The sequence below is a fragment of the Aulonocara stuartgranti genome (assembly GCF_965226115.1).
Source record: "Aulonocara stuartgranti genome assembly, chromosome: 3".
In the NCBI taxonomy this organism is placed as follows: Eukaryota; Metazoa; Chordata; class Actinopteri; order Cichliformes; family Cichlidae; genus Aulonocara; species Aulonocara stuartgranti.
Genome location: NC_138941.1, coordinates 29,181,222 through 29,208,470, shown reverse-complemented (window position 1 = coordinate 29,208,470; position 27,249 = coordinate 29,181,222). Strand labels below are relative to the sequence as shown.

The following is a 27,249-nucleotide window of genomic DNA, read 5'->3' as shown; positions in this document are numbered from 1 at the left end:
TGTGCGGCAACAGTGCTAACCACCGTGCCACCGTGCTGCCCAGAACATATATATCAATAAAAAAAATTTTAAAAATCACAAAATGATAGAGAGCAGAAACCATGACCAATGGATAGAGAAAAGGAATACAACAGAGTGGGAGAGAGAAACTCAAATTTGCAGAGTGAGAAGCTGTGACATTTAAATAGCTACCAAATAAACACATGCACCAACATATCAGTAAACTTCCCACAAAAAAAAAATAAAAAATTAGAAACGACACACACACATACACACACACACACACACACACACAAATATGCACAAACACATTTTTTTCTCGGTTTGCAGGCTCCAGTCAGCTCTTCTATTATTCATATTAGTGGGGTGAGGTTGTTTATCTCGGCCATTGTGCAAATGCAAGCACCGTGCTCTGGGGGCCCTGCTCCGTAACCACACCGCTGGGAGTCATTCATGCTCTTGCGCAAACACAGAAAAATATGCCAATGCTACATATCCATACATGCACCTGCTAACCGCGCAGTCACACACACACAAAACGTCCACATATGCTTTCATACCTGTACCTGCCACAAATGTGCGCACACTCATACACGCTCTGCCATCTGTCTCGGCGTGCAACGACAACACCGGAGTCCCACGGCGACTGACCCGTTCCCCACCGCGGATCTGACTAAACTTTGTGCGCACTTGTGCATATGTTCCTGTGTCTTTTCGGGTGTGGGTGGGTGCGCGGCAGCTATTTTGAGAGCGTTTTGTGTGTGTTTGCGACCACAGCTCTGCACGGAGTGGCGAAGTGTGTGTGAGTGCATACATTTCTGAAAATGCCCCTGTGTACGGTGATGTGAGCGTGCATATGTTAGAGTGGGCACCGAGGAGGATTACTGCCATTTGTGGGTGTCTGTGCGTGCGGGTGGGTGGGTGTGTTAGATGGTGAGAGACAGAAAGAGTTCGCTCACATGCAAGGTCATATGTATATCAAGAGTGCGATTATTCACTGTAAGTCAGTGTGTGTTCAAACATGCGTGCGTGTGTGCGCGCGCCTGTTGCCATGTCCTTGACATCAGCAGCAGTGATTGGAAGTGACCGAGCTGTTTCAGTGTCGCACTCCAGATGAGTGGTGTGCTCTGGTGGTGTATCAGCTGACACTCACACCCCATTCACATCAGGCACGCACATCAGGACCGGCCCACAACTGTCTGACATCTTCTTACTATTTGCTCTGTCCCTTCAGCTTTGATCCCTCAGCATGCACAACATATTCATACTCTATCAAAGTCTCTTCCGACACCATCCCTCTTTTGTCTCCCTTGTTCTGAGTTAGCTATCTTTCCCAGTCGCTTTCATCACTCAACAGTCATGCCTGGTACTTGAAATGAGCTCTAGCCAGCTTTATTGTGAAGAAGGGTGGTGTCCCTTTTGATATAAAATCAAGCACAGCATTACTTCAGGCCGGCCACAAAAGTCAAGCTGGGCCTGAAGGTCAGGTGATCTGAATGCTAGCCCACATCAGCTGATGGCTCATCTAATACCTTTCAACAGATCGAGTTGGCAAATTTCATACTGGTGATGTCATTTTTCGTGCTGCAAGCTGCTTTGCAATTCCCTTCAGCCTCAGCCTCTTCTTTCACGCTGGTCTGCTGTGGCTGATGCCTGCTCTGTTCTATTTTTTGATCTCACTGTGGCTGTCCTCGCCTCTGGCTTTAAATTTATGTGTGAGGTCCCAGGACCAGGGCCATATTGAATTACAACACAATAAAGAATTACAGGAAAGCACATTTAAGTGAGATCAACGTACAAGTTTTGAAAGTGAACATTTTTGACAAGTACCAACCTCAGATTAGAAATACAGCTAATGCAGACATACCAAAAACTGCATTTCTTCCAGTGACCACTTAAGGCTTCCTCTAGAGGTGAGTGAGTCCTCAAAGACTTCTATGTTTACAGCCTGATACAAAAGAAACTCACTGGGGTTGGTTGGTTGGTTGGTTGATTGATTGAATCAATTTTTAAATAATTAATCCTTTTGAATTTTGTTAAGGTTTAAAGTCGATAGAGAGGTGTACCAAGACAGAGGGAGCTTTACCTCCACTGATCTGAGATCTAAGTCACATAATATTTGCTAGCATTAGCTGATGGATTGACGATCCACTCAATAATCCAATCTCATTGTGACTTCTGGTTCCAGAAAATGGAGCTAAACCAGAAGCTTAAACGTTCTCAAGGTCAAAAACCAACAGGTCAAAGCATCGGGCTTATCCTTCTTTGATATACAGCCCATGATCATTTTCTGTCCTCGTCCTTCTTCTGCAAATGCATTTCAATATCGCATAAGGCTTATCTGTAAACAAACACTCCCAAGATAATACAGCGTGCACCTTTGTCACTTTGAATTAATCTGTAAGAAACTGGGTGCTTAAGGATATGTTCGCCAAAATTACAAAAAGCTCTGGCTAATCCATAATACACACTGTCCTCAGATTTTATTGGGACTGTCGCTTCAGATAAAAGCAGTTCATAGTGAGGTCTGTGGATTATCCAGCAAGGCACAGCAACCGGTCTGGAGAGCACGTTGATTTATTTTTTTTAAACACAAAAGTCCAAAAGCAGATAAACAAAAGAGGAACAATTAACATAACTTGGGTTCGCCAGAGTGAAGTGAAAAAAAAGGAAGTTTCGTAATAATTTCCCTAAAGTGTCTTTTTAGTTGTAAATCCAATAAGCTGTGTGGAGATGGCTTCCTCCTGAAGTTCTCATTAGGATACACGTCATCCAGACCGCACTTTAACTGTGCAGACTTTCTATGTCTGCTCATGCATGCATGCATAAAGTGTGCGTTACACAAGGCTTTGGCGCCTGATTTCAAAGGATTCATTAAAAGCAGAGAAAGGCTTGATCTGCAGTCTGGGGTTGATGCACTGAGTGTGTGCGTGTGTGTGTGTGTGTGTGTGTGTGTGTGTGTGTGTGTGTGTGTGTGTGTGTGTGTGCGTGTGTGTGTGTGTGTGTGTGTGTTTGTTTGTAAAAGGGGTTAAAAAAAAACTAAAACGGTGGAGAAGATGAGCAAGCGGCAAAACACAAGACGGGAGAGCGTGACAGAGAAATGGGCTTACATAAACTCTGACCTCATGTTATGAATGCAAACATCAATCAATAAGTATGACAAATCAATTTCCCCGCTGCTTCGCTCCTCTCCCCAGGATACGGAAGTGAAGAATAACATTTAATAGGATTCAAGTAATTTGATTACAAAGCAGCAGCATCTGTGACGCGTTAGACACTGCAAAAACAAGTTTCCCCTTTTTCCAGATTCCTTGTGAGATTTTCGTCGACGCGTAAGGGTTATTTTCCCGTGCGATGATCAGTGACGGCACTTGTCGACGACTGCAATGTGAAAATCAAATCACGGAGCTTCTGCTTTGATTTACCACGTGTTTACTCGAGAGCCAAACTGCAGGGGAAACTAATCACCCAGTGGGCTTTAAGCAAGTTACAGGTAATCTGTAATAGGTTTAACTTTAAATTAACCTCTACTGCCGAGTTTCCTCCTGCTGTTCCACCAGCCAGCAACTCCGCATTACCACGCATATGCTTTTCGCTTGTGCCCAGTCTGCAGTGTGCAAATTAAATCACACAATGCTATAGGTTAATTAAAACCAGATTTCCCTGAGGCTTCTGCATACATCGGTGCCTTTACACACACCCGCAAACATACATTTAACTAAATTCAGGGACAAGCCATAGTTCACGCTGTGTTCAGCGTGTGCAATATCCTCCCTATAGGGTTAGCACACAGGCGACAGCAGATATGTGGCACTAAATTAGCAGCAGGATTAGCAGTTATTAATTATCTCACAACCTCATTAAGTACACACAAGCTCTGGTAAGAGACTCGGTGCGATTCTTCATTAAGGACACATGATCAAAGCCCGGTTGCTCACTAAACACAAGCGATCTCTCGATGTCGTCAATAAGTTATCAGGACCGAATGCTCTCTACGATCGGATACTCCCCCTCACCTATCCGAGTCTCTCTACGAATCTGGGAGTAAACCTCTGCGTGTGCGTATGAGAGCGAGAGTGCGCGCGTGACCTTGTGCTGCAGCCGTCATCGATCGGGCTGGAGCTGTCAATCGATCAGTCTGGGCTGTGAGTGGAGATAAAGGTGTTTCTATCTCTGGACACCTGGTTGTCAGGTTGGGGTACAGAAGAGAGGGGGAGCGAAATAAAAGGTCGGAGGAAAAGATGTGAACCCTACACCTACGCGGCCCCGCAAAATGTTTCATGGCAACAACTAAATTCTACTTTGACTCTTCTCACGTGGAGGGAACTGGGCGTGTTCGACATCTTTAACTGTTCAGTCGTGTAAGTATGACAGGGAACAGTCAAGATAGAAAGACATGAAAATGGGAACACATTTCAGGTCATGTTTTGTCTACATTTCTATTAAAAAATGAAACATAATTAAAACTACAGTTCCTCTAAAGACCACTTGTGGCAGTCTGCAACAGAGAGTCAATCTCTTAGATTTTCATGTTAAAATTTCCAACTTTCTGTGAGAAAACAGTTTGCAGCCTGACTTTAGTCTCTATAAATAAACCCCCCTTCAGGACAACAGCGAGAGGAGATTTATTTATACGACTTATCTGCTTAAATTGAATTATAAAAGGCGTGCCCCCTTGTAAAGTTATGTATCACATAGGACATGCTTACTTTGACTATCAGGTGGATATATCAGTATCTGTCTACTAGTTACTGCATTTGATTTCTTTATCTACATTTGTGCCATTAGTAACGTTCTACTGTTGTATTTGTTTGTTACTTGGAACTAATTAGCAGGTATCTATGTCTAAGCAATACAGTTTTTGAATTGTGTTTTTCCTATTAAAGCTTTCTAAGGTTAGCTAATAACTTAGCGTGCGCCTTCTTATACAAATATGGTCGCTTGTAGCTACAAAAACAAAGATGCTGCGAGTCGGAATACCAAACTCAAGGCTTCAAAACCGGATTACTGAAACCACAGGACAACATTCCTGTGATACTCGATGGCTGCTCGGGTCCTCTCAATATTGAGTCCGTTACTAATTCATCTACCAGGAAGTGAGGCTTGCATTCATTTTCCTCCCTACTTATTAGGGCGAGATTCTGGGCGCACATACGCCAATACACACGTCCCTACAGTACATACAGTACACGATGGTTTACTGCACCGCGACACGCTATCTCGCTCACTCACATCTAATCAGAGAGAGACACTTGTGAGCTGATATCGACGCAGGGTAAAGGAGAAATGTGCCCAGAGCCTCGCCTCTCTTCACAAACACGCCACTTTTGTGGACTGATAGTAAAAAACCGAGCACACCTGAAACAGGTGAACAAATATGGAACACCAAAAGGCACGAGGGACTTCACAGACTTGGAAAAATCTTACATTCTCTTTGTCTCTTCTGTACTCTCTCTCTCTCTCTGTCTGTCTGCCTTTCTAGCTCTGTCCCAGCTTCCTCCTCCTCCTAGCTCTCCTCTTTCTGTCGTTTTTAGGTTTTTATTTTCCACCGGCAGACGAAAAGAAATGAAAAGAGCATTTGCACACCTGAGTGAATAGACCTCGCAGGTGCGTGGGAGGGGAGCTATGGGAATCAGGGTCTCTCGCTCTCTCTTTCTTTGTCTATCCTGCTCGCTGTCTCACTCCCGAGGTGTTTTTACAGCGCCTGTGTTTGTACTAGAAACTCGTGGGCGTGTGTGTATACATGCACTTGAGTGTGATCCCTATGTGTTGCGTGCATTGCTCCAGTTGGCCCCAGGTCCGCATTTAAAAACAACCCACATGTTTCAGTTGACGCAAACTTTACCCGCCGATCGTTCCGTCCGATACAGACACCTGGCCTCGCTCGCCTCGGTGACCTCATCGGGTCATCCGCACGGCTAAACTCCAAACAAGCCTTTTGAACAAACCAAAACAAACGGCGCCTCACCATCTGTGGTCACCGTCTAAGGCTGGCAGTAACAATAAACAGGCCCGAGCCCGGCGCTGTGGGACAAAGAGGGCTTCGCAACGACCGACAGCATCTCGATACGAATCTAACCGCTAAACACAAAATCCCACACATGCAGCACATCTAGAGATACTGCAAGAAGAGACAAGAAAACACAGATTGCATTTGAAGCGTGGTAATCCCACAGAGGTGAAACTTTAGGTGAGTAAATAATTAGTGAAAAAATCTACATCTTACTTCATTTGGGGGAAAAAAACCCTCAAATGTCATGAATGTTTTGTTTTGTTGTGTTTCTTGTTTTTTAGTGCAGTGCATGTCCTGTACTGTATCTCCGCCTGTGGGCTGGATCACACGCAATTCTCAAACCTAATTATTGTAAACACACCCGCCCAATCAGCGCTATCATCTCTGAAATAAACAAACACACTCAGGCACAATCAGAAATCAACCATGCAATCATAACAACCCCCCGCCCTCCAACCGACACCAACCGCACACTGCAAATAAGGCTCAACAAACACGCCCGTAAGCGCACATACACACATCGACCCAGCGTTTGGTCAGGGTCCTCCACTCACCGATGATGTAGTAGTCTTGCATGCTCTTGAACTCGTGGCCCCAGAGGTTGGGCGAGAACTCCTGGAACTTGATGGTGAAGCGGCGTTCGCGGGTGGGCTCGTCGCAAGTGAGCACGATGTTGGGGGGTCCCATCACTTCGCAGCGGTCCGCCTGCTCCCGCGTCGACACGAGGTAGAGCTTGTAGAACTCGTACTCCGGCGTGGACCTGGCGGTGTCCAGAGGAGGGCAGATGAGGTCCAGCCGGTCCCCGATCTGAGGGTACAGAACGTAGCCCTTGTCGTCTCTGAATCTAAAGGAAGGAGAGACGAAGATAAAAAAAACAGAAAGGAGGCAACGGAGGGAGAGAAAGGCAGAGAATCATTAATTAAAGTCTTTATAAACAGTTCAGAGCCACCTGTCCTTGCTGCTGAATGAGCAACAGATGGGTCCTTTAGCGCTACCGTTTCTCCTTCTCCTATCCTGGTTTTTGTGTCCTTCACAGGGAACAGGTGCCTTTGCAGAGGAACTGCTGTGCAGTCAACTGCACAAATAAATTTTTACTACACAAGCTCACGCAATCCCCCGCTGACCCCATAAGGTGGTGGAGAAAAACGCAGGAAATATAACCACAAATTGATGATTCACGCGGGGAAAATAACCACCGCTGAAGCCAAAAAGGATTCAGCTGTTAGAAAACCACTCATTTTCTTTTGTAAACGAATCCCCGTGAGTTCACAGATATTTGTAACTAATCAAAATCTGGTGCCTTTGAGATTAAGCAGATATTAAAATAATCAGAAGTATTCAAAAGGAAGCTTTTTCGCTTAAAAAAAATACCTATTTTGGCCAAAGTTATCTCATCTACTTGAATGGGACAGCTGTGACAGAGAAAAGAAACATGTCCTTGATTCTTACACATCTTTTTAACAGGACTTGTGCTTTTTTTTTTATCATTTGTAGCATGAAATTATTTATATGTGGCTCTATTTTAAGCATTATATGATAAATTTTATATTCTTTTATACTTCCTCAGAGAGGGCCTGTTGTTCCTTTAGCTAATTATTCTTGCTACCTTTGTCACAAAAATTAGCATGTACTGATCAGGTATATTAATGGCTGCCTACAGATGATCTCATGTTTTCTCCATCGGTCCCTTAGTTATGCTGTCATAGGCCTAGGCTGCTGAGGATTCCCATGATGCACTGAGTGTTTATTCTCCACTCACTTTGTGCTTACACACCACTCTGCATTTAATCATTAGTTATTATTAATCTCTGGCTCTCTTCCACAGTGTGTTTTTGTCCTGTCTTCCTCCCGTCACCCAGCCAGTCCCAGCAGATGGCTGCCCTCCCACCCCCTGCTTCTGCTGGAGCTTCCTTCCTGTTAAAAGGGAGTTTTTCCTTCCCATTTCACCAAGTGCTTGCTCTTAGAGGGTCGCCTTATTGTTGGGGTTTATTTCCTAATTATTTTAGGGTATTTACCTTACAATATAAAGCAACTTGAGGCATTTGCTGCTGTGATTTGGTGCTATATAAATAAAACTGAATTGAATAATACTGCAGCTGGCAATAGTAGGTAGACGAAGGTCTTTTTAACCAGAACTTGCAGCAGGCAGAGAGTTTATGCGCCACTACCTTAAGGTCACAGATTCTGCTGAGCAGAACAGAGACTACAGAGTTTATCCACAGGATGTACAACTCACTGCAGAGACAGATGGCTTTATTGCTGTTATTTATCTGTGACAAAGTACGAGTAAAATATTTCAAGAACTGAATTACTTAATTATTCATGTAAGAGAGAGCATGTGTACAGGAAGACTTTTCACTCTGTGCACGCCATGTGAAACTACGCAGGACAAATGTAGTACAAACATAATGTTACTATCAAAACTGTAGCAAAACATTGAGATTTTTTTTCCTTTTCATCTGCAATGCACATTTTCTCCCCGACTTCATTTTTCTCTCGTTTTTCCGCAGCTCTTGAAGTGAGAACTTCACGTCCACTGAGGAAGAACCAGGCAGACAACTTTCACTGTAGATCAACAAAGCTGCCAAAGCCAGTTCTCAGGTATGTACAGTTAATTAGTTTGCTAATTAGCTGTTTCTGTATCACTCCCTCAACTGCTTTGGTATGAACGGCGTGCCGCTTCGTCTGATGAGTTGACACCTGTCATCTATGGAAAACCTTCAGCCTGATGTGATTCTAATCCAGCAGGCTGACTAAATTCCACCAAAGTAGAACTGGGTGAGGTTGATTATCACTAGCATGACATTTTTGTGGCTTTCTGTGTGCAGCTATGTGTTTAATTTAGTTAAATAGTTTTTCTGGGTAAACGCTGAGTAGAATTTGAGGAAAGATTTTTATACGAAAATTGAAATTAATTCAGCCTACATGAAAAGAGCTGCTGCAGTTTGAAGGCTGGTGGGCTCACTGTGACTTCACAGTTTCCAGAGGTCTCTGCGGAGCAGACAACATGAAACGCAGCAGTCACAGGGGCATAAAATTAACAAATGACTAAGTCTGTGTCATCCCCCCCTCACAGCACAGGGCCATCTCTTGCTGATAAGGCCAAATACTATGAATTATCAACTTAGCTACTCGCCCCGAGGCCTGCGATGACTTTAACGCACCATGCTAGCATGACTGGCTAACAGTGGGAAAACAGAACTATGCACCATCTACCTCAGGTTAAAATAAATGTCACCACTGACAGGAAGAAGGAAAGTGTTTATAGTAGTAAAAGTTCAAATGGGGTGGGGGGTTGCTGGATTTATTCTACTGTTAGCATTCTCAGAGAATCTTACGTGACACTTTGATGTGGATGTGGGAGGAAGCAAATGCCTGTAATGTTAAAGAGCCCATTTTCTGTTACCTCTGACTCAAACGCTGTTTTCTGTTTCCAACAAATCCACACGAACACTGGGGAGTCACAGCACTAAAACCTGCTTAATTATTCTCTCTGTTCTGCTGTCAGACAACCGTTTGAGTATTAAAAATAAACAATACAGGATCACAAAGCACACAAAGACAAAGGGAGACAGGCTACATACTGCTGCTCTCACATAAACATCAAGTGACAGTTTCGTTTGTTAATTAAAAAAAAATATTGTTCACACTTTTCACTAACGCATAAATTGTTTGCTTATCAAGGATTTTCCTTTCATAGCCTCCTTTAAAAGACAACAAAGAGATCATACCAGTCCATAATGATATTAGGTAGGACTGAAAACTATTTGACTTTTGGTAATAAAATTATCTAGCATGACTTTTTTTTCCACTTACAATATGTTTCTTATTAGCTCAGTTGTAGGGATTAAATGAGTATCCCAGCAAATTAATACTGCCTGTTGTTCTGCATATGTGGGCTCGCTAAAGTCATACTAATGAAATCCAGTCGCAGTAAAGACTATAGAGAAAGTATAATGATTTTTAGTGTCAATTGTGGGTTAAGCTCCAAAAAACGCTCAAGTCTACGCATCTCACGCAATTTGGTTGAAGTGTTGTTAGAGCTACATATTTCCGAGGCTACACCAAGGCTCAGATGGCCTAACGATTTCTGTTGAGACAAAACAAGTAAAGCGGTGGCTTTCCTGATACTTTTTCAGGAACCCTGAAAGTAAACAACTACTGTCGCTAATCTGAGTTTTCTTAGCTTTAGTAAAATAAGATTATCTGGTCTCCACATTGGACACTACCTGCTGAAGAAGCAAAAATCCCATTTATGTTTTCCATAAGGGTTTTGATTATGAGCCATAATGCTGCACCATGCAAAGAAGACTTGCTACGAGCTCTGGCACCAAGAAATGCTGACATGCACTTCTTTAGAAACCACAACCCTGTATGATATCAAACTTTGTCTAAAGAGAAACACTTCAACAAACGACTCTGCAAACAATCCCAAACTGAAACATCTCTGATTGGTGAATGTCTGTAGTACTAACAAAAAGTGCTTAAACCTGCAAATGTCAGGTAACTGAGTTAGCGCCAAACTTCAGAAACCACAAGAGTGGGGAATGCAGTCAGGGACAAACGATTATTATCATGCAAAAATACAAAAATTGATTAAATTCTAGATACATACATACATACATACATAGAAGCCATTTGCTGTGCAATCTAGGATGTGTAATGCATTATGGGATAAGTAGTTCCTTCAACATTAAACTTCAGTCACATCTTATTATCGTCATGATTCACCTTGTAGCTAGTTAGCTTGTTTCAGGGCGTTTATACAATTTATATCAGTATTTTTATAAGGATATAAGAAACAGTCAATGGAGATAATGAATTTAAAAATCACTTTTAAAAATGGACGCTAAAACTAGCTTCCAGAAGTGAGACCACTACACAATGTTTGCATCGGTATGCTAATGTTTAATGTTTTCACCATTTGACGTTAGCATTTTAGCATGCTAACACTGTTAGCTGTAATTGAAGAGTGTTTTACTGTAGTTGTCAAGTAAGTATGACCAACAGATAACATTGTGATGTTAGCAAAGCTAAACAAAGATAGTGAAGAAAAGATAAAGCATGTTACACAGTTCTGCTGGCTGTTTTGAGCAACGAGTTGTTCTGATAAAATTCATGACACGCAGCTATCTAACAGAGTAAAAAAAACATGGGTGTACATGCAAATTATTATACTTTCCAATAGATAAGGATTTCTTTTATTTGGTTGTATGTTTTTTCTTTCACAATCACACGATGCAAGCTGGCAGGCTACAGCTACCTCTTAGCAATGTGATCTAAACAGCCTTAGACTTTCTAAAAATTGAGATGTAAGCTCTTCTGTCTGTCGGTGTGTTTGGCTAGCGGGCGTACACTGGAGGGAAGCTTCATAATGCAGGCTGAGCGGCGGAGGAGCTTTAGCTGAGGCGGGCCCAGAGGCCTGCTGGGAAGCCACTGTTCCACTTCTCATTACCCAGGTCACTCGGGGTTATCAGGCAATACTTAGACAGGAGAGGCAGGCACTCAGCTTCACTCAACGCATACACGCACACATTTATTTCACCTTCCTGTCGGCTTCAGACTGGTGAGCACATGTACTCATGCCATTTATAGAGCAAGAACTATAAACATGGTGTTAGTTCCTGAGGCTTGTGTAGCACAGCCTAATCAGAAAAATCTATTCAACACATACACAAACCCATACAAATGCCCTTCTGCTCAACACAAAAGGTTTGCCCAAGCACATCCACCCACATCCAAACACACACAGACACACTTGGGTTTATTTTTTCCTAAACATGAACACTAGCACACACATGAACACACCTTAACAGCAACAAGCACCTTTAGCTTCCTGCGTGACGCATTCTTTGAGTGCTATCTGATGGTACCCTGAGTCAGAGCTGAGCTGCATTGCAGAGTGGCTGAGAAAACGCACACAGACACACACAGAATGCTCTTAGAGGTAAAATGCCACTGGGCAGGTGCGGTGCTTTAAAAGAACGGCAGGAAGAAAGACGGAGAAATCAGTGAAGTGAACGAGAGAGAGGAAGGAGTGTGGACAAAAAAAATCAAAAAAAAAATCGAACACGTTAGGCAAGGTATGTAGCGACAACAAAGAGACGTGGAGAACAAGCAGAAAGGAAACACGGCCACAAGCAGCCCACAGAGGATGAGAACAAGGTCCTAAAATATAACGTGGAAGAGGAGGCCAAAACAAATGGAGGAAAATAGAAAGGGTGGAGGAAAGGAGGGCAGAAAGATGGAGAGTGATGGTGAATTCCAGCCTATTCCTGCAACAGAACTCAATTTTCTGATAGGCTCCATGCTCAGGGTGTCAGATTTGCCGAGTTAACCCGGGTTAACCCTGCGTTTGTGAGTGAATGATAGTGTCTATGTGCAGTGTAAACAGGATGGAGTTAGGGAGACCTTGTCCCAATCTAATCATGCGGTAAGGGGAAAAATGCTGTGTATTTATCTCAGAGGCATGCTTTCCATGCCCTCCGTGTGAGGCCTTCAGTGTCCTGGGCTGCATTCAAACATCACTTAAACTCTTTTTTTATAAGGTGGATATGTTTAAATCCACCTTTGAAAAAAAAAAAAAAAAAGTCTAGCCAGAAAGCGCCATTTAATTTTTAGAGCCCTCAGAATCTCAGAGGTGCCACAAGGCTGTTAAACTTCCAGAGGAAAAAAAGGGAGGGGGGAGGATGGAGAGCCGGAGTGGGAAAAGTGAAGTGAGGTGAACTTATAAACAACTTTATAGAGTTCATCTGTGACCACATCTAAATAAATCATCCCATTCAGAGACAGCCCTGAGCAACATTACGTTTTCCCTTTACTCTTTTCTTCTTTGCCACATTACGCTCTGACAGAGACTCTCTCTCTCTCAGTGTCTGCTTCTATTTTTTTAAATCCTCTCTCGCTCGCTCTCATCTCTTTTGCCGTCCAGTCTCTCTCCTTCCCCTTTCTCTCGGCCATTAACAATAGAGCCATTCATGTGGCCACACTTTGAAACATGGCGTGGGAGGTTGGAGGGGGCCAGAGGTGACACTGAGGGGGGTGGGGGAGGAGAAAGGAGAAGGCCGTGAGTAGAAGAGATGGAGAGGAGGGGAGGGAGGAGGGGGATGTGAGCATTACAATCTTTTCTTCTTTGGAGCTCTTTTATGAGGGCAGAAACATCATTTTCTCAACCCAAGCGTCACCCTGCCACGACTCCCGAGTCGAGCTGAGAAGACTCAAGTGTCAGTCTCCCTGACCCCTCCCTCCCAACTCCTCCGACCTCTCACACCTCCTGCTTCCCATTCTCCCGCTCCTCCCTGTCCCACTCTCTACCACTATTATAATGCAGTAGCCACTTGGTTTCTTTTACATTTTAAACCAAGAGGAGATGGTTTAAAATCAACCAAAAAGGACTTTTGAGCGTCCTCCCCGCCTCCGTCTATCTACCTGCTCTAGGTGGCATATCGGACAGCTCGAACATTTCCCAGATTCCACAGAGGCAACCTGAGCCGTGTCCAGACCAAAGCCGGGCACACAGGTGCAGTCGGAAGAGGGGGAGGACAAGGGATGGGGCGTGTTTGAAATGTATGTCTGTGTGAACTTGAGGAATATGCTACGGGAGGTGAGGTTTGGGGGATGTTGGAAGGGCATAGGAGTGTGAGCGCCGAGTCCACGAGAGGGGAAAAAAATCAGAATGGATGCTGGAAAAAAAACAGAAAAAAATAAGGCGAGAGACAAAAGAGAGAGGTGGGATTCCAAGTGATAAAGCATCAGAGTAAACACATAAGGACAAAGAGAAAGCAAGGGAGTTGGACAGATTGCAACTGCAACAAATGTGGAAAAATAAAAGGCTAGGGCGAAAAAATAAAGAAGGAGAAGAAAAGAAATGGGAGCGGACACTGGAGTTGGCGGAGAACACAAAACAAACCAAAATGAAATCAGTCTGGAGGATTTACTCGAAACTCTTCTAAACTTTAACCTCCTACCGTCCTCTGAGGCGGTTTTGTCCTTGAGCTAACCACAACCTGGTGTGAGCGGGAAGCCAAGGAGAGACAGCAAAGGACCGATCTATTAGAGAATAATAAACGACGGCGGTATTGGGTTCTGTGGCGTTCGAGAGTTGGAGAGGGGGGAAGATTTATGGCGGCCCCTGCGCATAAAGCTGTCTGCGCTAATCTCATGGTATACACAGTGTAATCACACACACAGGGGCCCTCAGTGCAGCCCCCCTCCCTGCACCCAAACCCACCATTAATGTACACACGCTGTCAAACGCACGGCGGGGGGGCACGCACACTAAAGAGTAGCAAACCGATCGGCTACGGGAGGAATACACACTCTACAGGACGAGCGCGCACGTAGACAGGCCCACTGAGCTGCTGCAACACCTGCAGGCCATCTAGTAGCTGTCTAAAGTAAATCCGCTGGGTCTCATTTGCTGGAGAGGTGCTTTCTAAAGTGTGCCACAATGAGCAAACACACACACACACACACACACACACACACACACAAACGTCCATTTTGAACATGTCACTCGAGCCTTCATGGAATCTTTAAACCTGATGAAAACACACGGAGCTTCGCGCGGTGGATCCTGCACCATAATTAATTTTCTTCCAGTGCACTTTAATGAATTTTCTATCAAACAAGCATTAAAGTCTTGAAAGAATAAATAATTACTCCTCAGGTATGAATAAAATGATTTAAAAGATTTGGAAATGCAAAATTATCTCACTCCGCTGACAGACTGCATTACCCACTTTAGGGAAAATATTATTTCAAGCCTTAATGCTGGATTAAATCACTTGCTACGGTGAAGCGATTTTTTCTTCTTCTTTTTCCTGCTCTGCAGAGAACCCACACAGAGAAGGATCAGCTATCATTTTCCACTCTTCTGCTGCAGCAATCAGAACCCCAGAAACACCAACAACACGTAACGTAAAACACATGGTCAGGAGTATATGGAACATGAATTCGGCCCAATCTTTCTTTTATACTTGTTCGCGGGAGCCGCGCCTTCGTCCACTTGACCTGTTGTCCTCTTCACGTCTCACCTACATCCCTTTTGCCCGCCGCTCCGTCTGATAGGCGTGCGATAAATGATTCAGGAGCTTTTAAATGTTACTCGTGTTGTGCTCTTTTATCTTGACCTCATCTTTGATCACTTCTGCAACTAAAAAGGGGGCTTTTCAGAGCATGTCTGAAAACCGTTTTGCAGGTTGAACTCGAGGCCTAGCTTCAAAAAATTGCTATTATCATCTTCAGCGGCACCCGTGTGCAGAGTCATCTTATAATATATTAATACCGTGCTTGCGGTTTTCACACAGACACAAACATCAGCCTGACACGTTTATATTAAAGAAAAAAAAACCTGTGGCTGTAGCTTCTCGAGTAAAGGAAATCATTGAATTCCTGAACTTTTGACACATTATTTGTCATCTTAAGCTGTTGCTAGGAAATAATGGCTGATGATTATGATTTAGCTGTTCCAAATTCTGCATCATCTGACAGGACCTTTTGCACGCAGACACTGCAGTTTCTGCTCCCATCAGTGCGCGGGGCAGACAGACGGTTTTAAAATATCCATAATCATTATTACTGTCTTCATTAAAGAACCATATACCCTGGAGAAGAGCTGCAGAAAGTGGTCTTTGACTGTGTGTATAGAGCTGGAGAGAGATAGAGACGCATTTGTACGAGGTGGAGGGAGACAGAGAAGGGTTCGGAAGAGACAGAGGGGGAGAAGAGAGAGCTATAATGTAAATTGATGAGAGTTTGAGTCTCTCTAGAAGGCATGGCCCAGATACCTCTGAACATTTCTATTATGGATGAAATGGTGAAATGGATGTGAGTTTGGCGGGGGAGTAGGGGGGGAGGCAGGGGTAGAAGAGGGAGAATGAATCTCCCAAGCTCGCTTTCCTTCCAAGAACTTGTGTTTTATCTTTAGCGGTATATATCACATACATAGCGGGGAGTAATTTCAACATTGTAAAACGAGCTCATCGTCTTCGTCTCGCAGCGTCCCACAGGGTGGCCGGAGATTTATGCTGGGCAGTAAATCACGTCGGCAAAATAACGCATTTCTTTCTTTAATTCTAGTGGACGTCGCAAAGTTTCCAAAGATAGCAAACACGTCTGACAGAGTTTGATTTGGGAATATATTTTACAAAAGAAACATGAGAAACACTGGAAAAATATGGCGTCTTTGAGCTCTAAGTGTCGTACAAAGAAGCACCAATGAGGATGCTTTTTGTTAGTCATTTTCAGCCACTGCAAGAGGCTGCTTTCTGTAGATCAAACCAACGATTGAACGTGGGCATCAAATACGGCAGTGCTGTCAAAGTGCGCCTCAAAGAAGGTACGCTTAAAGGTCGGGGCTGTGATGCAATGTGTTGACGGCAACAGGGAACCAACTTGTCACACGAAAACGCTTGTAAACGACTTCTTTGCACCAAATTAAAAATTATATGGGTAAGCATCCTTTTATAAGCAAGTACTTTTGTTGTTAATCTCTATGGTGCCTCCCTACAGGTGTGGCTACCCTGTGATTTCCACTCCTCTGTAAGCCGGCGCATCGATCCTATCATCACTTACCTGCAGTACATGAGGACCAGCTCTCGCGCCCACTCTCCTACAGACCGCTCCAACAGCCTTTATAGCCGGTGATGTTGTTCAGGCTCTCTGGTGAAACTTGCTTTCTCTCTAAATATGTTTTCCAAGTTGCTAACCTCGATTCTTGTTCTGCTCCAGATTCCCTACGCATGCCAGCCAGCAGCTCAGACTCTTGCTGTCCAATCTGGTTTTCCTGCCTGCCCACTCTCCAGCAAAACAACCTCGCTCACGGATCTCCTGTCTGCGCTCACCTCTGGGGCCTTCGCCGCACAGTCTGAGCCTTTGAATGCAACTTTTGAAAGGATTCTCCCGCCAGACGGAAGATTTTAAGTGCCTAAGCCTTGTGAGTCCAAATGAGCTTCATCAGCAAATGAAAATTAATCCAACTTGACTTCATCACTCCTGAAAAGCATACCGTTAAACACTGCCACATCGAGCCACCAGTGTGAGAGGAGCGCATGACAGAAGGCCAGTATTTGATGCCCTGCTGAGAATGCATTGACACGGTGATCTAGCAATTCCTTTAGGAATTGGAGGAGGCCAAAACAGAGCCAAAAGGGCAGGTTTTAACTTAAACATGTGTAAATCTGTAAAATTCAAAAGATGTGTCAACACCAGGGCACAGTGAATGTTTTCTTGGCCCAGAAGTGAAAAATCACATACATGTTACCTACACATAGGGAAATAAAAGAGGGGAACTGGATATTGAAAGGTTAAAAAGAAAACGAGGAGAGAAATGACAAAAGATAAGCTGACTATGAACAACAGCGTGAACAAGGAAAGAGGAGCACAAGGTTGATGTAAAGTCAGTGAGTGGTGGAAAGCCCTCAGGAATGTCGGTGGTGAGAAACGACAACGCTTGTAATGCGTTCCATATGGCAAGAGGGGGAGGGAGGGCGAGAGGAGAAGGGGTGGTGAAGGCAGCACCGAGGAGGCTTGCAGGGGAGAGAAAAGAGAGGCAGAGGGAGGCGGGAGGTGGCAGTGGGCAGGTAGAGATGCAGAGCCTTGTTTGAATAGTTAGCTGGCATCGTGGGACTTTGAAGGTAACTCCGTCCTTGTCATCTCTTACACACACGCGCGCACACTCATACACACTCGTTCTGCTGTCCGGAGGCGGTCCAGAATGCTGCAGCGTCGGTGTCACATCCAGTACATATCACAACCCGGATAACCACAGAGACACAGGATGGAGGCACGCTGGATGCCTTGGCATTTGCAAAGAGCACGTACACACACACAGAGGCGCTCGCTATGTTTGTCTCCCTCATAAACACACACACACACCCTTCATCTCCCATGCTGCTGTGCTCCTGCTGCGCTCAATACCATCCCATACGATACAATGCAGCAGACGAGCGTATCGCATTAAGTTGAAACTTGTAGCTGCATCATAAAGAGAAGCGAGAACTAACTAAGCAGCTATGGAAAAAGATTCTTTTCCCTCTTTGAACAGAGCTGAGCAACGCAGCCATATCCAGGTCAACAGAAACTTTTCTCAAGCAAACATCTCCTTCCCTTCTCCTTCGTCATCTCTCCCTCTCATTTACATCCTTGTTCCTGTATTTTTTTATGTTTCTGCTCCCGCGTCTTTGGCTCAGAACTTTTGTTCGTGGCGTCTTTTGACTCCTCCAAACATTCGCTAAAAGTGAGCTCTAGACGCCGCACTGCACTCCATCTCTCATGCCTCAAAGAGCCTCCCCTCCTTGCTCTGCCTCTCCACCTCTCTATACCTTTCTTCATTAAAGTCTTGTTTTCTCTCTCCCTCTCTTCACCCAGGTATATATCACCTAATGCGTTTGCAGCTTTACAACGATTGCTGTTTCCTCCAAAGTGTCTCCCTAGAACAAAAATGGAACAATGAAAAACATCCACACATAATTATCAACCAAGAAAAATGTCGCTTTTAGTGGTGGATGCAAATATTACACATGGCCAAAGCTTTATATTAGATTTCTACGCATGTACAAGACGGGAAGGAGACAGGGAATGATTAGCCAAAAGCTAAAGCTGCTGCTCTTCTAGGGCCAGATTTATCAACTCGTTACAGCAACACAAACTGGGTTTTGGGGTTTTCAAAGAGAACACAGTGGCAAGATTACGTGTAAGAAGTGATAACTTTGAGATTTTCGTGACTGCGGCTGCGTATGTATCTCTAGAAGTTCCTTTCTCAAGGTGCAAAATATCGGGAGAAGAATAATTAAATCAAACGCGCAAACTCATTCAATAACTGTTGCATCAACTGTGCTGATATTTCATGCCAAAAAACAAAACTGACCTAATTGTTTTGAAACTGATATTTAAACGAACCAGCTGCGCCTGTGTTTGCAAAAACTTTTCGTAAATCAAAACTAAACCACATCTATCAGCGCCATTTCGGGATTGCACTCACGCGCTGTTTTGTCCAGTTTAATAAATCTGAGACCAAGTTTTCTGTTTTTGAGGGGCAGCCAATCAGAAGAAAGTTGCTTTAAAAGGAGGGTAATGGAGTTACGATACCTTGTTTCAGAAAATGCAAGAACTGAGGTCGTATGAGACCCAGTGTAACACAAATAAGGATGATTTTGAGCCGTGAATCATGCAAAGCTAGTCTAGTGGTGCCCAAGAGTAAAAACATGGTTTCTCTTTAAAACACTAACATATGCTAATTTTCTGTTAGATTTACATCTAATTTCATTGCGTTTGTGTGTTTTTAATAAATCGTGTTTTCCTAATATCATTCAGGATTCCTGACTACAGTCTGTGAAATCACCGAGACCCAATCGAGGCACTGACCGACCTGTAAAAGTCACCTATCTCTCAAGCATTAACTCTATAAAAACAGGCTCAGTTTCAGCTTTACGATTGCTTGAGAAAATCTAACAGGTTATAAAACGATTTGTTTGGTTTAAGAAACTGGAGATTATTCTCATCCCATAAAGAAAGGTGCAATTTCCCCCTAAGTGTTTAGTTTCTCTCTGAAAATGAACTCGATGATTAACCAGCAACCGTAAAGCCACAGACAGGTTTTTTGGGGGGGTCCAAAAGCTTTCGAACTGTTCCACAAAGAAACCTAACCATCCCTGTGGGTGATCATGTGAGCCTAAAATCATACTCTACTCCTTTTTTTTACTTCCCTCCTCAGATGTTCTCCATCTTCTCGGCTTTTTTCTGTCTCCGCCCTGCTACACTGTCTCAAACCACCATTTCTTCCCGCTCCTATATCTCTTTTCCTCTCACCTCCCCTCCCCACTTCCCCTTTCTCTTCCATTTTCAGCGTGTACTCCGGATGATTTGCAGCAGTCTGGATTGGTCCCATTAAGGTGGTCTAGTGGAGGTGTGCGGTGACAGAGTGCTGCGGGCCCTGACAGCTCTGTGTGTGCGCACATGAGTTTATGAGAAAGAGAGAAAAAGAGTGTGAGAGAGGAAGCGATCGCGAGTGCCCCTATAGTCCACAAATGGATACACCCACGCCTACCCCTCGACGGGGCTGGAGAGTACCCTTGAGACACGCACACACTGACACTACAGAAGCTTATACTTCCCAGTGAACTCTTGTTGTGCTTAAGTGTAAAGCTTATGACGATATCTACACACACATATATACGTAGACAGCAGCAGCTGGTGGTGGAGCAGTCTTTGAGCTTCAACTCTTTCACTCCATCCACCTCACTAATTTAATTAGGTCAATCGGTGCTCTGGAGGAATGAAGGTTATAATGCATGCAGTGGCTCTCATTCACATTCTCAGAAGCGCGCACCACGACCTGCCACAGTCGCCCAAATTTCCAAAGCTCCCTGCATGCGTGTGTGTGTGTGCGTATGTGTCTGAGCGCATCCACATGCAGTCATGCATGTAGCCATTCTCCCGAGGGTCCCTTCTCCCCCATCTGTGACCTGTGAGGCCACTCTTCTGTGTGTGCCTGTGTGTGTGTCGAGGTTCGACTTTACTCCTAAGAGGCCACAGGGTGCAGGGAGTCTGAAACTTTAGCTAAAGGCGACTCAACTTAAGCTCAGTCAGGCCATAGTGTCAGGAGTGCATGGTAATCCATAGGGGCCCCCGAGGGGCCACCAAGCATGCAAAGACTCATGGGACATATCCCCCTCACCCCCAGTCTTTTCTTCACAGAACGAGCAAAGGAACATGGAAATAATGCATGTGCCCAACTCAGCAGTAGTACTAGTAGTATATTGCATTTACACAGGACTATTTTTTTAGGTGTGGATTAATACACTTGGAGTCCCCAGGATTTGTGCTGTAACATAATGAGTGAAAAACAAGAAAAGGCTCTGGATACACACAAAAAAAGACCGAAATCCGATCTTTTGATTTGATTTGTCAGAGCGTTGACTTCCTGGAGTTTTGTTGTCACTGGGAGATTGCGAGCCAGTCAGCAGAGACCCTGAAAAAGCCATGGCCCAGATCAAGAAGTCATCTGGTTACCTCTTGTAAAACCACAGTGTGACATTTTGACATTTCAGTTTCACAATTTGGCATAAAATCTTAAAATAATAGAAATAAGGTCAAGGGAAGTAGTTATGGTATGTAGACTCTAATATTCCAAAGGAGTGCCCCAAGGATATGTGTTTGTTGTGTGCACCCCAAAGGGGCCTTGTGTATCTGCAGCAGCACTTAATCCACCATTGGAAATGGGAACCTGGCTTCCAGTCGGTTTTCCCCAAAGGCTACGAGCAGCGCTACCCCAACTCCCAGATTCTCAGCTACTCCGACTCCACTGGAACGCATCTTGAAGCGATTTGGGGCTCAAACCCTTCTGTTGCTCCCTCTCTCTCTCTTTTTTCGCCCTCATCCTTGGCTCTCCTAACCTCGCCATCATTCCCTCCCCCCGTTCTCAGCTGAAGGAAGATTTAAGGGCTTAGGGGAAAGCGCTGGAGCGGCAGTCCCGGCTCGACCCAGGGGTTGTAGAGCCCCGTGGTAAAATCAACAGTTAGCTTGCTGCAAGAGGCGAGACTCTGAGCAGTCAGGGAGGGATGAAAGTAGGACAGGCATGGGCGTAGGGATAGCTGATGACTGGCTGAATTGCAAACAGGCGCACATAAGTGCAAGACGATGCGCACACATGCCTGCACACCAACTGCACCATCAAAAACAAAAAAAATACAATTCACTCCCGTCGGGATATTGAAGGCTGTTATGCCAATATTTCAGTGCTGATAGCTCTGCCAGAGTGTGTGTGTGTGTGTGTGTCAGTGGCTGCGTGTGGGCGTGTGCTTGAGCACGTCCGTGTGCGTACCTCGCCACTTCTCCTCCTCTTTACTTTCTAAAGAGTGGCTTTTTCAAAAAGTCACCCGGGTATTTTCAAGGGGCCTGTCTAATTCATGCGGGTGAAGTGTTTTAAAAGTTCCATTCCCCGTTTACCTGCGGGGCCCGAAAAACACACAACAGAGGTGTTGAAAACGTCACCTCCCCTCCTTCTCCCTCCACTTTTATCACAACTTCTATCCTTTTGTCCTTCACTTTCCCCCCGTCCCTCCACACCTGCCTCCTCCTTCACTTTCTTTCCATCTTTTTTCTTATCCCTCATTCTCTTCTTTGCTCCTTCGCTTCCCGTCCTCCCCTCCTGCCTCCCTTTTTTACCTCCTCCATCCCTCATCCTCTCTCTCTCTCTCTGCCTCTCATAGTGTTTGAAGCAGAGTGTTTGTCTCTGGGGCTGGATGATTGACAGCTGAGAGAGAGCCAGGCAGCTCTTTGGTGACAGATAAGGACTTTGGCTCTATTACTCACTGGGTCCCACAGACACACACACACACACACATACAAACTCTCACCCATCCTTCCCGCGCACACACGGATTCACTTACTCTCTTGCAAGCGTACACACACACACACACACAGAAACACACACTCCCAGTCCCATGCTGCTCCCACAGTTCAGCGGGGAGCAGACAAACCTATTTGCATTAGGAAGCAGCGTGTAAAATAAATAAAGAATCGGATGAATCGAGGAATAAATAGACAGGAGGCACGGCTGGGGATGAGTATGACTGATTTGCAGAGTGTGTGTGTGTGCTCTCTTTTTCAACCTCTGGGCTCCCGAGTGGGGAGAGCGGCAGTGCAGCAAAAAAGAAACACCCTGCACACCCTGTTGAACACACACACACACACACACACACACACACACACACACAAACACAAACACACAGTCAAATATAAATGAAAAGATTCTACAAAGCCTGAATCATTATGGTAATGAAAAATGAAAGGGGTCTAAAAATACTGTTTTATTTCTCCCTTTGTTTTGTGGGAACTCCAGAGAGACCACTGGCTGACAATGAAAAGGAGAAGAGTGAGAAGGAAAAGGAGTTGTTTTGCTTTTTTATGCACATCTCCCTGCACAGCCACCCAAATATCTGGATTGCAACACTCTGCTTTAGCTTCAAAGACAAAAATTGGATTGAGTGCAACTGGTTCAAATTGAGTACATGTTTATGTTCTTGGCAACCAAAAAAAAGAGGGAGAGAGAGAAGCCTTAGTGACTTGTTGATTGACAGCTAAAAGTGGTAAGATGGTGAGAAAAGGAGAGCAGCCGATGCATAAACAGGTGCAAAATCAGAGACGGGGAAAGGAGAGAGAGGGGAAAAATAGAACGGGAACAGGAAAAGGAAAAGGAGAGCAAACATGGAATTAGACAAGAGAAGCAGAGAGCTCGAACTTACATAAGTTTGCGCAAGATTGAAAAATGGAGGGGGAGGTGAAAATCTAGCAAGCAGATAGGATGGATGAAAAGGAAAAGACGCGTGCTGGGCTACAGGTGCATGAGTCGAGGAGACGGTGGTTGAGTAAAACGATGGGAGAGATGAGGAATAATTAGGCCGACCCCCAGCAGAGAAGTGTGGCAGGTGAGAGGACGAATGGCAGGGCGGGGGGGAAAGATGGATGGAAGGGTTGAAGGCGAAGACGTGGTGACATAGGAGAGGGGGGAAAGGGGAAGAAGAAAGGAAAGGGTTAAGGCATGACTAAAGAGGTGGCAGGCTCAGCGTGAGAGAAAGAAGGAAGAAAGGAAAAGGAGGACAGAGGTTTAAAAGCGAGAGGAGGAAAAAGAGGAGAAAGAAGAGGAGGAGGAGGTGACAGAGACAGACGCTTGAGCATGAAAATGGCCTTTGTCATCCCTTCTCAAGCGCAGAGCTGGGAGACAAAGGAAGCGTGAGCGTGAGTCGCTTTTTCCAGCATCTCTTAGATGATAATAGCTATTTGTCTCCTCATCAGAGAAAGGAGAGAGAAGAAAGTGCAGAACATACTGTTCTTCCTGTCTGTTTCTCCTCATTCACTTCTTATCGCCGGCCTCCTTACTCTCGCTTTTTTCCCCCTCCCTCCCAGCCTCCCGTCCTTCCCCAACACATTTCTTTCTCCGGCGCACAGACACGCAAACCCTCAAACGCCGTTTCCCTTGGATCCTAAACCGCTCCAACTCTCACCCTCCCCCGTTTATTTGAGGTTGGAGGTTAAGGGTCATGCTTGAGTGCTGATGGTGCATGGAGACAGACAAAGCAGATTAACACGCACACATACGGGGCGAGCTGTGGTATGTCACCCCTCTGGGAAGCTGGGGAACAAGCCTCCCCTCTCATTGGGTGACATAGTATCATATGTTGCCGGTTGCACCAATGGGAGGTCAAAACCTTGATTGTCCTTGCGGTCAGTGGTCATCCACCTCTCGCCTGTCAGGTTTGTATTCATTGCAAACAAATTGCACAAGGATACTCTGGTTCCTCGTGCGCTTTTCCCAGACAGACATGTTTACTGAATTGCACAACTCTTGTCCTTCAGTGAAGATCAACCTGCTTCTGCTTCTAAACTTAGCATTAATCTCAAGTATGTCGTCTAAGAAAGTGTTTGATCTACTCGTCTAATACGCTTCCTCTCTGGTGACAAATTTAGAGGTTACGTTAGTTGTTTCTCCTCACCAACCTGTGATCTCCTCCGCACGAGGATAGTTTCTGTTGCCGTGAGGAATCAGTGTTGTTCCACAGAAATGTTCTGATGTGTTATTAGTTCATTTGCAAACATCTTTTTTTTCCTTTCTTTTTTTATTGTTGACTATTGAGACAATTTAGTAGCTGTTCTGAGGCTTTTGATCGTAGCAAAACCCAGTTGTCAAGCAAAAGCGGATCTTCAAATTTCCATTTCTGGATATTTCAAGGACTTCTGGTCCACATGGGCTTAAAAACTATGCTATTTTTTTGTCCTTCAGTTGCTGTTTGAGGTTGTTGTGGAAACTCCACAAATCCCCATGCAATCTGAATCAGATACAGTAATTTCTGTCTGCATTAGTGCAGAAAAATCTTATTGTCTCAAATGCTGAACATCTGCCAATGTACCAAAAGCAAATTCAGCTCCTTTCCAGGGGTAATAAAGTACTTTTCCATGAGTTGGTATATGTTTGAAATCAACAAAAATGACTTGATTTGGAGGAAATAATTCAAACAAGCTGATCTGTATTGGAAACAGTGTGGAATATTTCTGCAGCACTGGCAAATTTTAAAGAATTGACTGCAGACACAAAAGGATTTGATGGAGAGGTTTTTGCAAACAAAACAATTGTCAACTCAAAAAAAAGAAAAAATGTAAAACACCAGATCAATTTTGATGTCCTTCTTCTCAGTGTCGATCTGAGTGTGAGGTCCTCCTTCTGATCTGGCATCAGTGGTCAGCTCTGCCAGTGTGTTTAGAAGTGTTAAATGCCCCCCTGACCTGCTGCAGTCTGTTATTAGGCCTACCCACTGCCAGGCCTGCTAACTCATACTGGCATCGGTGCCCACGCCTGGCAGTGCACACAAATCGGTCAGATACACAAACTCACATGTGCAAACACTTAGAAGCAAACATGTTTCCCGCACACGCAGGCACACAAACCTGACGGGCACGCAGCAGAGGGTGAATAGCCAGTGATCCTCCTCCTCCTCCTTCCGCCTTATCAGTGAGTCGCGTTCCGCCTTAGCCATGCATACTGTACAGTCATTAATCATGATTCTCATTAATTATCTATGCACCCGGCTGGCTAATTAACACATCAGCTCAAGCAGAACTAATGCTGCATGCTAGTTCACCTCCCACTCTCACCCAACACACACACACACACACACATATGTATATCTACAGACACACCCGATAAACAGTACTACCCTGCTTTAGTTTGTGTCCACTGCAAGGAGGAGACAGGACACACAAGAAAGCTTTAATCTGACAGCACGGTTCGGGGCGAGGAGAAGGGCATCAACATGAACCACCAGCTGCAGATTAAAGGAACATTTTTGTTAATTATGCTGAGGCGCTCACGTTTAATGTCTGATGTTGTGATTTAAATTTCTGGTAATGCTCTTCTTGTAATGTCTTTTTAGCGGTCTGTCGCAGTCCACTTACAGATTTGCCAGTTTTGCATTGGTTAGAAGTGTGAAAGATGTGTCGATGGCACACGGGCTGGGCTCAAATCTGATTAAATTTGGTTTAACATAAAGCTTTGGTGGAGACAAAGATCTGCGTTAGGAGCAGCTATTGTTTCAGCAGCTATAAATTCAAATACAAATGCAAAGACATGCAAATTTTAGGCTCTGGGTTCACCAAGCTCACCGTGATGAGACATGGAAATAAGTTGCATGCAGACATTCATTTTATTACATTTTATTTCATTACTATTTATTATTTGAAAGTGCTGGATGGATGAATTCAGTTGCCCTTGTTCTTGTTTTGTTTTTAACTTTACTTTTTTTCTTAGTCTGTATTAACCTGACAAATTCTGTCTATACTTTTTGACCAATTAGTAGATTGTGGCATCTATGTGACAGCTACAATTAAACCCCAACAGCAGATTCTGGTCTAAATCTCAGTTGCAAACATCCAGAAATGAATAACCAGAAACTGAATTTGTCAGAAAATGTAAGTGAGGCTCAAGCACATTAGAGTTTGAATCAAAAGCTCAACATCTCTTTAAATACACTGAAGAGTTTCGTGGTCCAAAACCCAAATATACACAGTTTGTCATCTAGAATAAAAAAAACAGACAGGTCCTTTTAGATTAAAGATTACAGTTACACTCTGTAAATGAAAACAATGTTGATACCTAATTTAAAGCAGTTCATTTAACTGCTTAATTTGCATAACTTCCTGAAGCTTAACTACATATACTGTCTCGCTTAAATATTAAGTAGTATAGTTATTAGTATTTTCATTGTCGGCAGAACACTACTGTACTGCAAACACTACCAGTTCAAATCCATAATTTAGTAGTATTGTGATCTTGTTTCAGTTATTTTGTGTTTAGACTTTGTGATGTTCAAAAGTTGATAAAATCCTTGTTCCTCTAAAAAGTGCGGTGTATGGGGCACATACACGCTATGTCCTGTAAACTCTTAACATAGCTCAATAGGAAAGGTACATTTTATAAACTTTTATATACTAAAATAAAATCGAATAAAAAAGGTGCAACTGGAGTGCATTTACCCTCAAATCACGTAGCAATCGTTTTCTGTGGCACCCTATTTTAAGACAATGTAACTTCTCAAATTCAACAGTGCATAAAGTGTAGCTGTATGCTCAGAGATACATTGTGAAGTAAAAATAAATGCTGAAATGTCACAGAATAGATCTAATACCTGCTCAATTTTCTTCCAAAAATAATAAATGGTTAATTTACCACTAAAGCTCAAATA

General features: G+C 44.1%; 1 protein-coding gene across 1 annotated transcript in view; it reads right to left on the bottom strand.

Moving 5' to 3' along the window:
• The window catches only part of efnb3b (ephrin-B3b), a 95,725-nt gene that overhangs the window by 46,675 nt on the left and 21,801 nt on the right, over positions 1-27,249 (bottom strand). Inside the window, exon 2 of the mRNA XM_082526514.1 lies at positions 6,568-6,857. Within this exon, the coding sequence (XP_082382640.1) occupies positions 6,568-6,857 (290 nt within the window). The remainder of the gene's footprint in view (positions 1-6,567; positions 6,858-27,249) is intronic.